The 16,882-nt window shown below is 37.9% G+C and overlaps 1 protein-coding gene across 8 annotated transcripts in view; it reads right to left on the reverse strand.

The window, feature by feature from the left end:
* Positions 1–16,882, reverse strand: part of RGS7 (regulator of G protein signaling 7) — a 556,614-nt gene that overhangs the window by 290,777 nt on the left and 248,955 nt on the right. For all 8 annotated transcript variants that reach the window (XM_064383646.1, XM_021666925.2, XM_021666924.2 and 5 more), the window contains one exon: positions 6,724–6,820. In XM_064383646.1, coding sequence (XP_064239716.1) covers positions 6,724–6,820 — 97 coding nt within the window. The remainder of the gene's footprint in view (positions 1–6,723; positions 6,821–16,882) is intronic.

The following is a 16,882-nucleotide window of genomic DNA, read 5'->3' on the forward strand; positions in this document are numbered from 1 at the left end:
TCTGCCTCAAACCAACCAACAAAAACCCAACTTTATTACTAAAAGAATCTCAAAGGCTCATTCAAACTATTTAGAAACATTAAAATATTGTTTAAAATATTAAAAAAGCAATTATTCTGGTCATCAGGGTTTAAAGCCTATTTATTATATAATGTACCTAAAATTTATAAAGCACCCATGATTATGAATCAACACATCTATATCCAAATAGTATTTGATATTATTGTAATGTAATATATTTTTTAGAATAGAGTACACAAAAAACCATGCACTATTTCAACATCTTGCTAAGCAACACTATTTCAACCTGCGTTGTCAGTTTTAATTCATTAAAATATGCCTGTTGCCAAGGTAAATGGCATAGTTTAAAACAGTATCACAAATGGAGCAACTATCTTACAAATGTAAAATTAATCATTTCTTCTATTCATAATTTTTTATGCTTCATCTGGATTTGTATCTCTATTCTTCTAAAATTTACAGTTTTAAGTACAAAGGATTTTTAGCTGGTATGAGTGTCATAGTTTGCTTTACCAAAGATGTTCAGATGAGAGAACGCATAAACACTGTAAGTTACAGGATATGAATTCTAGGGAAACAGCTATCATGCCAGAATAAGACTTACGGATTTCATTTACAGAAAATCTTCAGCAAAATCTGCAAATATATTTTTAGCTATATAGTTATTTTTTTCAATTTGAAGACATAATGGTATAAACACTGACTGAGCACTTTTATGAAACTCTCAGGCAATAATATTTGAACTTCATCTTTTATTTCATATTGTGATAGAGCACTTGTTCAAAGCCAAGATCTATCCCCACTTGAATGGGGAGGATTCTGGGCAAAACCACTCTTTAACACAAAGTAGACACTTCTCAGATGCCTCTTCAGGATTTATTCTTTACCTGCCTTCAAAACGTGACTTGAAGCAATTTACAATATAGCCCCCTCCCGCAACAAAATCAAAAGAACAACAATAAAGATAGAAAAAAAAACAATTAGAAGACAAAGAAAGTAAATATGTCAGTGAAGAATCACATGAGAAAAAGTAAGAATGAAACATTAAATTTAGCAATGAACTTCTTGGCAACTACAGAAAAAAGGAAAAGAAAAATACAGGTTATATATTACTGTTTTTAAAAAGGAAGAAGTCAAGTTTATCTTCAAAGACAATTTTCTTAGTGGTTTATTATAAAATACATTTATTTCATTTTTTTTTCATTAGAAACTTAGAGAACATGAAATAAATGTCTTTTAGTACAATGCAGAAGTCACAAAATAAGATACAAATAATCATCTATCTGCCTGCTCTAAAGGCTCTGATACCATTATGCTCAAACTTCTTAAAGGTTTTTTTTTTTTTGGTAGTTAAGGACAGACAATTCAAGTTCTTTGTTGAAGATGAGATTATAAAGTGATAGCATGTCAACAGTTCTGATCCTACAACTGACTTTTTTAACCTCTGCTAAAGGAACTTACCTTGGTTCATCATACCAGTTAAACATTTACTGCCAATGAATATGTAACCTATTTCCCCAGCAATGCCAAAATACCAGCACTCAAAACCCAGTAGAGTTACTGGAACATAGTGAGTATTGGATCAATGTTCACTGAATTGAATTAAAACATAAAGAAAAACACAGCATGCACCTAAGACCAGCAGGCCACCAATCCTATATTTTAAAAATCAGCTTAAAAATGCAGATTTATACAATCTGAGCTATTTGATCGGGGGAAAAAATAAAGTAAAATAAAAACAAAAATTATAGATTCCCTGGTTCCATCTCAGCACTAATGAATTAGAATATCTGCGGTTTGTGTTTGGAATCTGCATTCCTAAGAACTTCCCCAATGCATTTGTTCCAGCCATACTCCAGAGCAGCATTAGATCAATCCCAAATATTCTCCTTTTATAATATTTTTTTATGTGCACTCCTATTTTTTTTTTTTGGCAACTATAAGTACCTTGTGTCCAATACGTTTGCTATGGGGGATGAGTCCTAAGTACAATTAGAAGAAATACTGAGATGGGAAAAGTTTAAACTAGAAAAGGGAAGTCGAAGTTGAAAACATAGTGAAACAAAAGGTAGATGTTACCGTGGAGGATTGAAGGAGCTGAAGAAACCAGAAGGAAGTTTGAGAAGATTACAGGACTGTGCCTGCAAGGCTGGGCCTGAGGATTGGGGCAAGAGCTGCAAAGCTACCAGGAACCCAGTACTCTCTGCTTCTCCTTCCTGACATGTTTTACTATTTTCAACTGCAGACAAGCTTCTTTTGCTGCTCTCTGCACGGGGTCACTATTCAGCTCCTAGGTTTACACTGCCTCAGTGCCAGACACACACACACACACAGTCACACACACACTTCACTAAAGTTCTGAGAATCTCAATAGAATCCCAGGAGACAGAGTTGTTAGCCATATTCTGATCAGTGTACATATATCACTGAGCTCATTCCTTGGCCCTAAGACACCAGCTCACATATGACCTACGGAGCTGCCTGAGCTACCTGTGCAGCTGAGAAGGTACTTCTGGAGAAAAAGGCAATGCTGTAACTGGATCCACTCAAGGACATTTCTCATCTTAGAGTTCAAGGAACTGGCATAGAGGAATTATCCAAAGATATTTTCCTATGGTTTTGGGACTATGGAAACTAGGAGGTTGAAATAAACAACTCCAAAACCAAAGGAAAAAAAAAAAAAGACAGAGAGAGAGAGAGAAAAGTCTTAGCTATTTTACTGGACAAAATGCACTTAGCAGGAAAAACAAAAACAAAACACGAACCCTATTATTAGGTGGATTATATTTGTCACAGCATTCTCTGACATGATTCTGGGTCTGGATCGCAGATGTTGCAGGGGGATTGGGTTATATCGTCACTTTCTCAACACAGCTGTTTTCACTTGAGGTGGACATGGGCATTACCTGGCCACCATGACTATAGTTTCCTTTGAAGCATGGGAGCTGTCCAGTGGAGTTGGCCAGTGTCCATTCCCCCACAAAGCTGTTGAAAGCTATCAATCTAAGGGCAACAGAGACCCTCAGCTTGGGAGAAAAGGAAGGAGAAAGAACTAGATTCTTCTTCTTAACTGCTTTTCTCTTCCCCAAGTAAAATTTAAAAAAAAATGTCATTAGATAGATTGGGGTGGCCTTGTTTGACACCAGACTGCAGAGATGATTAGAGCCCTTCAAAGAGAAAGACTGGCAGAAGCAAGATGGTCAGTGATCCCAGAGCCCTCAATAAAACAAGCATGCTCCCCAGAGCTGTCCAGCTTCTGTGGGTGCACTTGAAGGCAATACATCTTAAACTTTCGTATTCAATGTGAAGTACATCTGGGAATGGGTCCAGATACTGCATTTTCTTTTAAAATTAACAAATAATAATTGCACATATTAACGGGGTACATAGTGATATTTTGATACAAATAACGTATGATGGCTAGGCACAGTGGCTCATGCCTATAATCCCAGTCTTTGGGAGGCCGAGGCAGGAAGATCGCTTGAGCCCAGGAGTTCAAGACTAGCCTGGGAAACATGTTGAGATCTTGTCTCTACCAAAAAAAAAAAATTTTTTTTAATCAGCCAGGTGTGGTGGCACGTGCCTGTGGTCCCAGCTACTTGGGTTGCTGAGGTAGGAGGATCACTTGAGCCCCGGAGGGCGAGGCTGCCATGTTTGCACCACTGCACTCCAGCCTGAGTAACAGAGCAAGACTGTCTCAAAAAACAAAACAAAACAAAAAATAAGAAACAAATAATGTATGGTGATAATAAGTGTTTGAGAAATGATAAACATTTAACATTTTTGAGTAATCAACATATCCATCATCTTAAATGTTTATCATTTATTTCCGTTAGGACCGTTCAATGTCCTCCTAGCTATCTGAAGCTACATAATATATTATTGTTAACTATAGTCCTTCTTCAGTGGCATAGAACGCTGGAACAATCTGGCTGTGATTTTGCATTCTTGAACACATCTCTCTCTGTAAGTTTCCAAGTGATTCTGATACTAATGGTCCATGGAATTAATAAGCCTTTAAGGAGCACAGATTGGTAACTTGAAAAAGTTAGATAAACAACATTTGAGATCCTTCCTTCCCTATGGAACGGTTCATAGCACGGATTGATTCTGGTCCACGACTGCATTGCCCTCCTTTCACATATCACAGGCCTTCACAACTGGTTTCTGGTTCTACTAAGGGCAATGAAGCTAGCGGATTCCTTGTTTCATTAGAAGCTCTGCAGTGGACCACGAAGCATGCTCAGAGAGAGAAGGGAGAAGCTGAAAGAACTGGAAGCCAGCAGTCGGCTGCAAGTTGGGCCACAAAAGAACAGAAGAATTAACGATCTCCAGGGATTACAAGAATATCTGGGGAGGGATATTACTAGAAAAGACTGAAAACTTCTAGTAAGGTGGATGGAGCCTGAAAACATTATAACTTGGGAATATTAATATAAAGAAGCTGATAACTGCTAGACATAATACTAGATACATCAACTAAATCCACGACAAAGCATCTAATTGGGGGAGGCAGAAAGCACCCCCAAAGTTTCCAGGGAACAAAAAATGATTACTTGGATCTAATTACATTAACCTCAAAAATGTCATTGATATTTTCTTTTAATAGCTACTTTATTAGCTATTTTATTTTATATCAGTAAACATTAAACAATTATCAGAGATTCCCAGGTTAATTTTCAATCTATATGTCCAATCTTATTTTTCAATTAAAATCTTAATGTTGTCAACCAAGAATTCTTCCAACAGCTTGCTGTTCAGATATTGCTATCTGAAGAACTCAAGCAAAAATTTTAGACTCCAATAGAGTGGATATCGCAAATGTGCAGCCAAGCTTAATCAGAGGAGCAAACCTTTTTTGTTTAGCCTATGTATTTTCACAATTCCCGAATTAGAATGCTTCCAAATAGGCTGCGCACAGTTAAACTGACCATAATTCCCAGTGCAGGTTGGCCCCACAGTGCATTTATCTGCCTGAATTCTAAAGGAGGTAAGTTCATCCCTTTCATTAGCTCGTCAACATATGAGTAACATTTTTATATGTGTGCTTAGATGTGAAGTGAACTCTCTGAGTCCTTGACCAAATGGAGTTTAAGGTTTAGCTAGAGATATAGGACATATACAAAATAACTCTAAGACAAAGTGGAGCATAAGAACTGCTTTAAGAGACGCAAAAAACCAAGGTCTTTGACAGCACAGAGACAAAAGGTTCAGGACAGTTTTCACCAGAGCTCTCTGAACTGACTACTGAAGAATGGATGGAATTTAACAGTCAGAATGGCCTGTATGTGGGACGATGAGGAGAGAAGAGATGGAGTGAAGCCGCAGATGTGAAAATTACAAGGCATCATTAAGAAAAAGCAAGAAACTGGAATGAAGTGGGAGTGAGAGGGAGTAACAGGGAAAAAAGAGGGCACATTTTGTTAGAGCAAAATGTCATTCCACGGTAGCTCTCAGCTCTAAGCTCCCTCTCTTGTTTCTGAGAGCAACACAGCTCTCAAACTCCAACACGGAGGCCTGCTTCCCTGTTATTCCTGTCCTGATCTCCGCCTTCTTCCCAGGCTTGACAGCCTCCTGATCACGAATCTTCCCTTGATCCCGGTCATGAGGAAGCAGCCCACAACCCTTAAGCACCCTTCCCACCCACACTCAGCGTCAGCCGCCTTTTTCTCACTCCTCTCTGCTGAGGCATTGGGCTGTCTGATCTCACCTCTTCCCTAAGCTGTGCTAGGCCATGCCCCAGCACAACCCAGGCCCCAAAACCGGCGCTTTCACTGCCTCCTGGAGTCAGAGCACAGATGTTTAACTTACAACTCTTCATTTTGTCTTGGGTTTCTATAGTCACTGCCAATCAAACCCGTGGGGGTTCCCCACTTTGGATAATGATTCTTTTCTCTCTCAGTCTCTCCATTTAAAAATAAACCAACAACAACAACAAAAAACAAATCCATTGGGCTACATCTTTTATTCTGAATGCCCCCCATTCACCAAATCCCCATGCTTTTTTTCTCTATTCCTTCAGCCCTTGGGTATCAGGACCGGGCACCCAAACTATTTCTGCCAAAGACTCACCCCTGTCACAGTGGCTATTGCCCTTACTGAATGCCAGTTTATTCCGAGTATTTTCGTCACGACATCCTCTGTAAAAAATTTTAAATGTCTCCATATTTCCCCTTTTATCAGAATTAGATTCTTTTGGGTAGCTTTCAAAGACCCTCATAACCTGACCTAAGTTCTCTGCAGTTTGGTCACTGAACGCAGGTGGTGTTTGCTGTGGTCTTGAGCGAATACGGCTCTTTCTCATCTTTCAAACAGCTCACCACTGCTCTGTAGAAACCCCTTCCTGACTCCCCATCAATCAGGAAAAAGAAATCACTATTTTTTTTCACCCTCCTAATTCCCATCTACAACCTTCATAACATTGGCTCTTACACATCTTTATTTATTTTAATATTGTTTTACTACACATTTGTTCATTCTGCCTTTACAAACTAACCTACAGCAGGGTCATGATTTTTGGTGTTTTGTTTTACTGTCATTTCAAATGTCTCACATGATGATAAACATGCCACGGGCATTTTGTAAGTAGTTATCGAATAATGGATTAGAGAGGGAGTTTCAATCGTGAACAACTGCAATCAGTTTTAAATAGTTATCTAAGAGTTACAGGAAAAAATAGAGCTATGCTCCATGCAGACTTACCAGAGAAGACGCTAGGTATCTTGGAAAGAAAGCTTTTGACCGTACGAATAGGAATTCCGTTTTTTTCATCTTGCATACGTGCTATGACGTCTTCCATCTAAACAACAATAACATGATTAAAACTTTTATGAAGCTGAACTTTTTTGAAAAAAAATCAGCTCTCGTAACAATTTTGTATTCCAGTTTTGCCCAACTACGAATAATGCTATATTCTTGCCTTTCTACTTTTTGCCACATTAATAGTTTAAGTTCTGTTAAAAAGAGATGGAAGAAACAGGAAGAAAAATGGCCATTTTAGAGTCCATTAAGCTACCAATAGGAATTGTGTGCTTTGAATATTGCCTTTCTCCTGACTTCATGTGCTTTGGTTATAAAGGTTAAGTTGAAAGAGTGTTTATTTCTCAAGTCTTTAGAAACCATTGTCATAGCAAATTCATGCTTCATTAATGTTATCTCTACTGAAGTCAGTGCAAAAGAAAGTAGAGCCTTAAAAGCAGCTGCTTGAATTGCTTCTTCAAGCAAGAGATTTTCCATGAATTTGTTTTACAATAAAGCTCTAAAACCTGCCTAGAAATCCAGGACTGATTGCCAGCTACTATTACATCTCTTGCCCAGGTACTTACTGAAGTGTGTTATGAAAGACACACACATACACACTCTAATGCACACACACACATGCATGTGCACATATACTCCACACATGCACACACATATATATGCACACCGGTACACATATACATGCATGTACACACACATATGTACACACACATATATATACACAGTAAAATAACACCACAGCCTTCTGCCCATTTACTAGATTCCACTTTATCTTTGTTTCCATCTTGTTAGTACACTTTCTTTTACTTTTACAAATTGCTCACAGTTCTAAAGGCCTGTGCTTCATAAAGTCAATGCAGAATTTAGTTTTGAAGAACATTCATTCATTCAAATCATAGCCACAGACTTTCCTCATGTGCTTCTAAACCTGTGAGATGCATAGACACACAAACACACACAAGTTGTAGTATGGGACTTAAAATTCATTCATCCATTCATTCATTTCACAACCACTTATCATCAACTCTGGACCAGATATACTACTGGGCACTGTGGATATAAAAATGCATACAATACAGTTCCTACTCTCAAAAACTTCAGTCCATAGTGACAACCAAGGTGAAATTTGAGTAAAGTATGTAGTTTACCTAATAGTGCTGTACCAATGTTAATTTCATGTTTTGATAATTATGCTATGGTTATGTAAGATATTAACATTAAGGGAAGCTGAGTAAAGAGTATATGGGAATTCTGTTATCTTTATATCTTTTCTGTAAGTCTAAAATTATTTCACAGTAAAAAGTAAAAAAAAAACAGTCTAAACTTTATATTAATGAATTACCAAATTTCCATCAACACAGCTTTAGAATGGTTTTCAGCTAAGAAATCGAATGTGCTTGGTATCAACAGATGTATTACTGTGACAAATAACTAGGGATGTGAAAAGAATGGGTTTTAATGAAACACAGGTTTGTATTTGACTTTTAACTCTCCTAATTATTATCTATGTTCTTTGAGTAAGTTAAATAACCTCTCTTTAAGACTCCATTTTCTGATCCATAAAATGGTGATAATAATACTTATAATTCTTTTATAGTGTTCTTCATGGGACTGCATTGGGCCTAGGGTGAGGTAAAGCATTTTAAGGGCAAATGACACAATATATGTAAAGCCTAGTACATATATAGAACAATAAATATTAGATCAAATGTCCATGAACACTCGTGATATCTGGGGATGCTTATTCTCCATCTTCATGTTTCGTTTCATGAGGAAGGAGCACCATTACCCTAATCTGCCTGCCTGTCTCTGGCCCCTAATTTACTCCACGGGAGCTGAGGTGACTTATCAGACCGAAGAGTTGGGAATGAGAAACTGGCCCGCAGGGCCCATCCTTCTCTTGGCTAGAAGCCCACATCCAACTTAGCTGATGTAGAGATGCCTGCCCTAGTAGGTGAGTAAGTCTACTCAGGATTGTGTTTGAGGATTAACGTTGACTTGTGCACATTCTTCCATAATACCTTTGTCAGCAATCAGGGTGATGTTGTGACCCCTACGTGCCTGTCTTTATGGTTGTGGTTCTCAGTTGACTCAGAATTCAAGTATAAAAAGATGCAGCTGGGTGCTATGGCTCACGCCTGTAATCCCAGAAATTTGTGAGGCCAAGGCGGGCAGATCACCTGAGGTTGAGAGTTTCAGACCAGTCTTGCCAACATGATGAAACTCCGTCTCTAATAAAAATACAAAAGTTAGTCAGGTGTGGTGGCATGCACCTGAAATCCCAGCTACTTGGGAGGCTGAGTCAGGAGAATCACCTGAACCCCAGAGGCAGAGGTTGCAGTGAGCTGAGATTGTACCACTGCACTCCAGCCTGGGAGACAGAGTGAGACTTCATCTTAAAAAAAGATGCTTTTATCAGGCCTCTAAAAGACACCAATGATAACCAAATATCAAATAGCCTACTTCTCATGTAATAAAGATCTCTCATGACTTTTTATTTTGTTACTATTTGCTCATGATTGACCTGCCACAATGTTCAGAAATGCAGAATAAGCTGCTTTGTCCTGCCCCATATCAGCCTCTAAACCCTTGTATTATCTGCTTAATGGTTTAAAGCAGGCTGGATTAGAGGGACACGGAAACCTCTCTGCCTCCCACTTTCATCTCAGCACCTAGAGATGTGGCAACAGCCACCTCTGGTTGGGGCCGAATTAAGGTGCATAACTATGAGCGGCAGCATTTTCTTTGTACGATCTCATCCCCTCGCAGTTCACTGGATCCCAAAGGAGTGAGAATAGGAGGCTGGAAAGTAAAAGTGATTTCTGTGGCTGTATTCCAAAATCTTCCATTTTTCTGAGTCATAATTTCCACAACAGAAAAAAATTTTAACTTAAGTAAAAATAGGATTGGTGTTCTAGACTGAAAATGTGATAATGTACATGCATTCAGCTGTTTTTATCTTTATTCAGAAATGATTTATCCATGAACCTTGCCATGGCCTAGAATGAGACATAAACAAACAGAAAACAACAAATGAAAAAACAAAGACACATACAAAAAACCAAAACCCTGCTTTCTAAACATTAAGATCTATGAAGAAAGAAAAATAAAATTCTAGCCCTCAAATGACTGAAGGGACCCCCTGTTGACTGAGGGGACCCCAGGGAAACCCTGGAAGCTAAGTTCATGGCCATGATGGAATGTGGGTTGGGGCACACCTCGCCGTACCCCTCCCTCACTAAGCACCATTAGGCTTTCTTCTCCAAGGGCTAAGCAGAAACCGACCCTTTTGAAAGATTCCACATTGATAATGTCCATTAATGACTTATCTTTCCAGTATAGAACAAGGCTAAAATGAGAGTACTCATTCCTTCACTCTTCCTCAAGATGTCTGCTCCCTCCATTCCCCTTTTCTTCAAATGTTCACGTTATCTTATGTAAAATGTAAACTTACTGGGCCCTAATTAAAGTCTCACAGGTATGTAATCATTCCTCTCACTGTCGCCTCCTACTTTCTAAGGAAGATGTATAACTACTAAACCTTCTGAGAATCTCTTCGGGAAAAGCAGCCACACAGGCATCCGTAACTTGTCCTCAAGCTCGCTCAGTAAGCCTCAATGATTGAGATTTATGTCTCAATCACTCATTTTGGTTGTCACAGTCACCAAGGTCACATAAAAAAACACATCCATCTTATCCGTTGACATTTCCTCAAGCATTCACTCACAGTCTACTACTTCTTATATTAGGCATGACTTTAGCATGCTTGGTGGTCTGTTTTCTCATTAGCAAGAGCAATTGGATGAGAAAAAAATGCTAAAAGGAGGCAAAAAAAAAATAGAGCAAGTTAGTTAGACAGTAAGAAGTATGAGGCATAGTAAAAAACAACTCCAATAAATATGAAAATATTTGAGACACTTTAAGGCTAAAAGACTCAGGTAACTTAAGTATCTCTCATATATATGTACCTGTGTGTGTATATATATATATGTATCTCTGTGTGTATGTGTACATATGTATACATATATATGCATACGTATATATACACATATATGTATATATACATGCATATATATGTATGCATATATATAAGTATATATGTATATATGTATGCATATAAATATATGTATGCATATACATAAGTATATATGTATATATGTGTATATATTCATACACACACCTATATATATGTATGTATAGTTATGTGTGTGTATACATGCCTTGGGTCACCAAGGATTTTTCTGAAGGCTATTTTCTTTACTTTTAAAATAAGAAGTTTGAAGCGGGTGATCTGTAAGATTTCTTCTAGTTACAAAATTATTTGTCTGGAAATAATCATCAGCATTTAGAAGTAGATAAGTTTCCATATTAAGTCAAAGAGCCAATTCCCTGTTAGAGACAAATAGATGAAGCTATTAAATCAAACAAGGCAAGGCCAGGCATGGTGGCTCAAATTACACCAGTAATCTCAGCACTTTGGGAGGCCGATGCAGGAGGATGACTTGAGCTCAGGAGTTTGAGACCAGCTTCGTCAACATGGCAAAACTCCATCTCTACAAAAAAAATACAAAAATTAATGGCGTGGAGGCAAGCACCTGTGATCCCAGCTACTCAGGAGGCTGAGGTGAGAGGATGTCTTGAGCCTGGAAGGTCAGGGCTAAAGTGAGCTGTGATCCTGCCACTGCATTCCAGCCTGGGCTACAGAGTGAGACTCTGTCTCAAAATAAATAAAATGAAATAATAAATCAAACAAGACTGTATACAAATGAATTTGTTTCCAAAGTTTCAATACAAATTATAGTTATTGAAAGCATGCATGTAGGCCAGTTAGATCTGAGTTTGAATCCTGACTGTGCTACTTACAAGCCATCTAAACAGGTGAGTTAATTTAACACTCAAAGATTCAGTTATCTCATCTGTAAAATGGAGATAATAATAAATTGTATACATCTTATCAAGGGTGAGAATTGGTGAAACGCTAATTAAATGTTTGCTATACTATAATGCCACCATCATCATCGTCAACAACAACATAATTTTCTTCCCTCATCACTGTACTAGGAAGGTACAGGACTTTTTCCTTTTATAATTCAGCTGGCAAAAATGCTGTAGTCAAGTGCAAATATTTAGTAGATGCTATAAATTGTCAACCAATAAGCAGTGAGAGATGCCTATACATAAGCTCTGTCTTTGCTTTCTTGTAGAAAGCTGAGTTCATGTTGGCCCCTGAAAAAGAGGATTTGATTTGAAGAAATGTCAGGGAAAATATCTGTACATATAAGCAAAGGCTATGTAAGCTATGAAAAAAATCATACTTAAAGAGGAAATAAAATTGCATTCACTTTTAACAAAATAAGAATGTCTTTGCTCTCATCTTGAGAAATTTGCCTCTTGAAGTTATTTGGAAGATTAAAAAATGAATTAAATGGATTGCTCTTTGCAAGACTTAAATTTTTAATGCAAATTGATTCACAATGTGTGATGAAAGTAAAAGTTAACTGTATTTTGTAAAGTAGTTTTGATAATATCTGTTGCTGAACTCATTCAAAACTTTCTTATGCTTGTATTACAGACCCCTCTATATTTCATTAACTAGTAAAACTATCTGTTTTTCCTTAGATGTAAACTTCTGTAGGAAAAAAATTCTTACCTTACTCACCTTTGCATTGCTACTATATAAAGTACCTGGTCCATAATGGAAGCTCACTTTAAAAAGAGGAGAGGGGAATGGTGTATTTTTGTTTAAGGCATATGTTTGTTTTTTCTGAGAGCCTCAAACAAAAGTGGAAGTTAATTTAAGATTTAATCTTGAGATGTTTGTTAAGTTTTTTTCTTTGTATCTAACTTTTGTGAAAAAATACATTATTAGTATCAGAAATAGTGACACAGAATAGCTAAACATAGTGCAGTTTAAAACACTCTCATCCCTCTTATTCTTTCTGCTTTAATGCAGGGATTCTTCAGCTTACTTGTTAGAGGAATTTCTTCCTTTAACGCAAGAGTAAATCAGTGGCTGTTTATGAGGCTGTCTTCTTGTTTGCAGATGTGACACTCAAGTTCATTGCCATGTGTAAGCCCTCAAGATGAAAGGCACCATTGAACTTCAACACCCTGCTCTTTTCCCAGGAATTCATAATTAGCATTTCCTTTGGAATAGTTTAGATGTCACTTCAAGCTTGTAATGTATTTCAAACACGGCTCAGGTTAAACAGTCCCCGCCCGCACACTTGGCGGAATGAAAGAAGGAGCATATTATGCAGGTATATCTTCTTTGAAGAGAGTTAGTAATTATTCAAGAAGGGCCGCCAGACAGGGCTCCCACATATTGATGAAAACAAAATCACTGCCTTGAAGTCTTTCCAGTTCTCTAATGCCCTAAACAATTATGGGAGTTTAATTAAATTAACTTGGAGCTATATTTGCCAGCACTTTACCACAATATCATTATTATTGATTTCATTAAGCCAATAGCTTTACAGAGACACCTTGACTGTAGGCAAAACCTGTGTATGAAGTAAAGCTAAAACGTTTTGTACTCTATGGTTCTGAAAAAGAAATGAATCAATCAAAATTTCAAAAGAAGTTTTCCAGCTTTGCATTATAACCACCATTAAGCACAGGCATTTGGAGATGTAAATGGGAGACTAAACGGGCAGCTTGAATGGGTTTTTTCTATGTGTACATACTTTCAAATTATGGTGTGTACTGTCATTTTAAGTGCTAGCTATGAAAATAAGAGAAATGATCACTAAAGTGCTTCTTGGATTTCTTGGGGAATTAGGTGGTGGCAGGTTTTCATAATTTAAATCCACCTATAATTATTTTTATTTCAGGAAGCCTTTCTAATGAAGAAAATCATTTGCACTTCTAAATTCATGAGTAAAAGCAGAGAAAGTAGAGTCAGTCTCTAATGAAAGTTAAATAAGAATAATGAGATTAAAATTTGGAACACAAACTGTTTTCTGCTGCAATAATTCATTAAAGCTGCTTCTAATTGATACAATTTTCCCCCATGTTACAGTTGACTGCAGTCAGTATCTTAACTCAGAATTAATTACTTTTCATATAAAAAAGCTGCCCTTTTTCTTGAATAAGTATAACTAAAAGTAGAAACTAGTAAAATCTTACTGCATGTAAATCTGTCCTAGTTCATCTTAAATACAGATTTATTTATTTAAAAAACAGTAATTCAGTCAGGCACAGTGGCTCAAGCCTGTAATCCCAGCACCTTGGGAGGCGGAGGCTGACGGATCACCTGAGGTCAGAAGTTCAAGACCAGCATAGCCAAATTGGTGAAATTCTGTCTCTACTAAAAATACAAAAAAATTAGTAACGTGTAGTGATGGGTACCTATAATTCCACCTACTCAGGAAGCTGAGGCAGGAGACTCCCTTGATCCCGGGAGGCGGAGGTTGCAGTGAACTGAGATCGCGCCACTGCACTCCAGCCTGGGTGACAGAGGAGAGACCCCATCTCAAAACAACCAAACCAAACCAAAACAAAAACCACACACAAATTTGAAAGCTTAGATTAGAAATTTGAAAGCTTAGAAGCTTAGAAATTTTATCCTTTTGTAATTTTGCAGAAGTACAGGTATTTTCTTCTAATTTATAGATGTTTCTTTTTTTTTTTCAAATAAAACATTTCTCTCATTCATCTCAAGAAATATAACTTCTACTAAAAATAAACAGATAAACAGTTATGCTCATTGTATTTGTTGGGGTTACTTGGGTTGCAAGTGACAGAGTCTTAAATTGTCATGAACAAAGAAATGTGTTGTAAGTACTGCATGTCTGCTGTAACTCGAAGACGGGAACATGAGTGGGTCTCACAGGCAGCCCGCCTTCAGGACATGCTCACTGCCTCCTCCACTCTGCTCCTGTGGTGATTTCACTTTTTTTTCTCGGCCCAGAGTCTTAGTTCTTCAATGCACAGAACAGCAAAAATGGCTGCCCTTACAGCATGAGCACTCTAGTTTGTAAAATTAAATAATTCAAACTTAAAGCTGCTGCAACTTTAAATCATTTGAACTTTGAGAAAAATGTGGCTATATGGCCCGAGTCACATAGCATGAAGCTGCAACTTCTGCTTCTCCGATTCAGTCCATTTCTCTCCTGCTGAAGATGATTATTAGGAAAAGTTGAAAGGTGCCAGAAATAAGAGTCCATTACCCCTCCTTATAAAATGTTGAATCAGTCTTCCTTGGAATGTAGTAAACTATAACCAATCAAATTCCTGTAACATAATGTAAGAATTGGTCTTGTATGAAAAATGCTGCAACTCTGTTACATTTCACTGTCTGTACCTGTATAAGTGAAACCTTACCCTCCATACTTACTTGGAAGCACTGACTCCATTCTTTTGGAGTCTTTGTTACCCGGGTGGTGACAGCCTTAAACTTTGTGCTCAAATAAAATCTAGACTTAATCATATTTTCTGAATCTCATTATTTAATGTTTACAAGTTTATATAAACCCAATGAGAAATTCCTTCTCTAATTTTCATACCTGAATTTTGGGGCAAAAACTTTGATATATAATACTGGAGGTGGAGTTGGAAGGGGTGCTGGGCAGAGAAATCAAAAATGTTTGTTATCACCTTATTCAGTATGCAAACCCACTGAACAATACGTGGTTATATAGCAGAAAAAAAGTGTAAGAAAAGCAGTCTCAAAAAATAAGAGTGAGGGATTGCTGAATAATGAGAAAGAGCCAAAAGGGCGTCACGGAGGTTCATGCCTGTAACCCCAACACTTTGGGAGACCAAGGTGGGTGGATTCCTTGAGGTCAGGAGTTTGAGATCAGCCTGGCCAATATGGTGAAATCCCATCTCTATTGAAAATACAAAAACTAGCCAGGTGTGTTGGTGTGGCTCTGTAGTCCCAGCTACTCCGGGAGGCTGAGGCTGGAGAATCACTTGAACCCGGGAGGCGGAGGTTGCAGTGAGCCAAGATCCCACCACTGCACCCCAGCCTGCGTGACAGGGCGAAACTACATCACAAAAAAAAGAAAGACAAAAATTGATGCAGAAAAGGATGTTGGACAGACAAGCCAAACAACTGAATGAGTCTTCACAGACATGAAAGACAGAAAAAAGGAAGTAGCATGACCAAATAATTCACCTGGTTAATTACATATAAGTCCCTGGTTAATTACATTGTACTCTTTGGCCATGGTAAGTCTTTGCCCCTGAGGTAGAAAATGCCAAGGGTGCTAAATGTTTGTGACAGAGTAACTTAGGTTTCCAGATTTCTTTTTTGTTCCTAGGAGGTATCAATTCCTTAACTCTCAAAAGGAGCCTCATGGTTAATTTTTATTGCAGTCAAAGTTCAAATAGGAGAGTTGTCAATGTCCCCTGAACTATTTGTGGAAGGCTTCATGGGAAAGGTAAGAGTAAGCTGATCCTAGAGGGTAGGCAGGATAGAGCGCTATAAAGGAAAGGAGGAGGCAGAGCATACGAATACTTTAATCACTGCTTCGTCTTTGGCGTCAAGATGGGAATGAGTAAGACTCTTGCATAGAATAATGAATTCTGTCAGAATCCTTCTCCTTTTGCCTCTCCAACTTGACAATTTTAACCTCTCTGGAAGGTGTCTCTGTAGTCGTTCTCAAACACATTTCCACCTTTGCTATCACCTTAGTTCACATACTGCCTGCTTGAAATTCTCTCTTAAATGAGCTCCGTACCTCCTGATCCCATTTGAGCTCACATCAGTTTGCTCAAGTAGTAAATCCGAGAATTAACTTGGAAACAAGTATAAATATTTCATCTACTGTTTAAAACTTTCATTGTCCTGACTACCCCATGAATTTTCTGTAAGCTAAATGACCACTCAAATTTCTCTACCATAGGACGCCAAACTGTCATTCTGGCCTTATGATTTGCACTCCCTAACTATACCTCATGCTTCCAGCACGCTCAGCAATTGCTTCTGCCTGCCTCGCCTTCTCACACACTCTTCCTAGCGCCCATTGCACCCTTCCCTTTTCCATCTGTGCCTGTGCAAATTCAGTTATACTTCAAGGATCACTCCAAATTTTAATTTCCTATTGACATCTGTCTTTATCCCTTCCCTTACATCTCTCTCATCCCAATTGAATAT

The sequence above is a fragment of the Aotus nancymaae genome, unplaced genomic scaffold (assembly GCF_030222135.1).
Source record: "Aotus nancymaae isolate 86718 unplaced genomic scaffold, 86718_ANA_hifiasm-v0.15.2.pri h1tg000032l_0, whole genome shotgun sequence".
Taxonomy (NCBI): Eukaryota; Metazoa; Chordata; class Mammalia; order Primates; family Aotidae; genus Aotus; species Aotus nancymaae.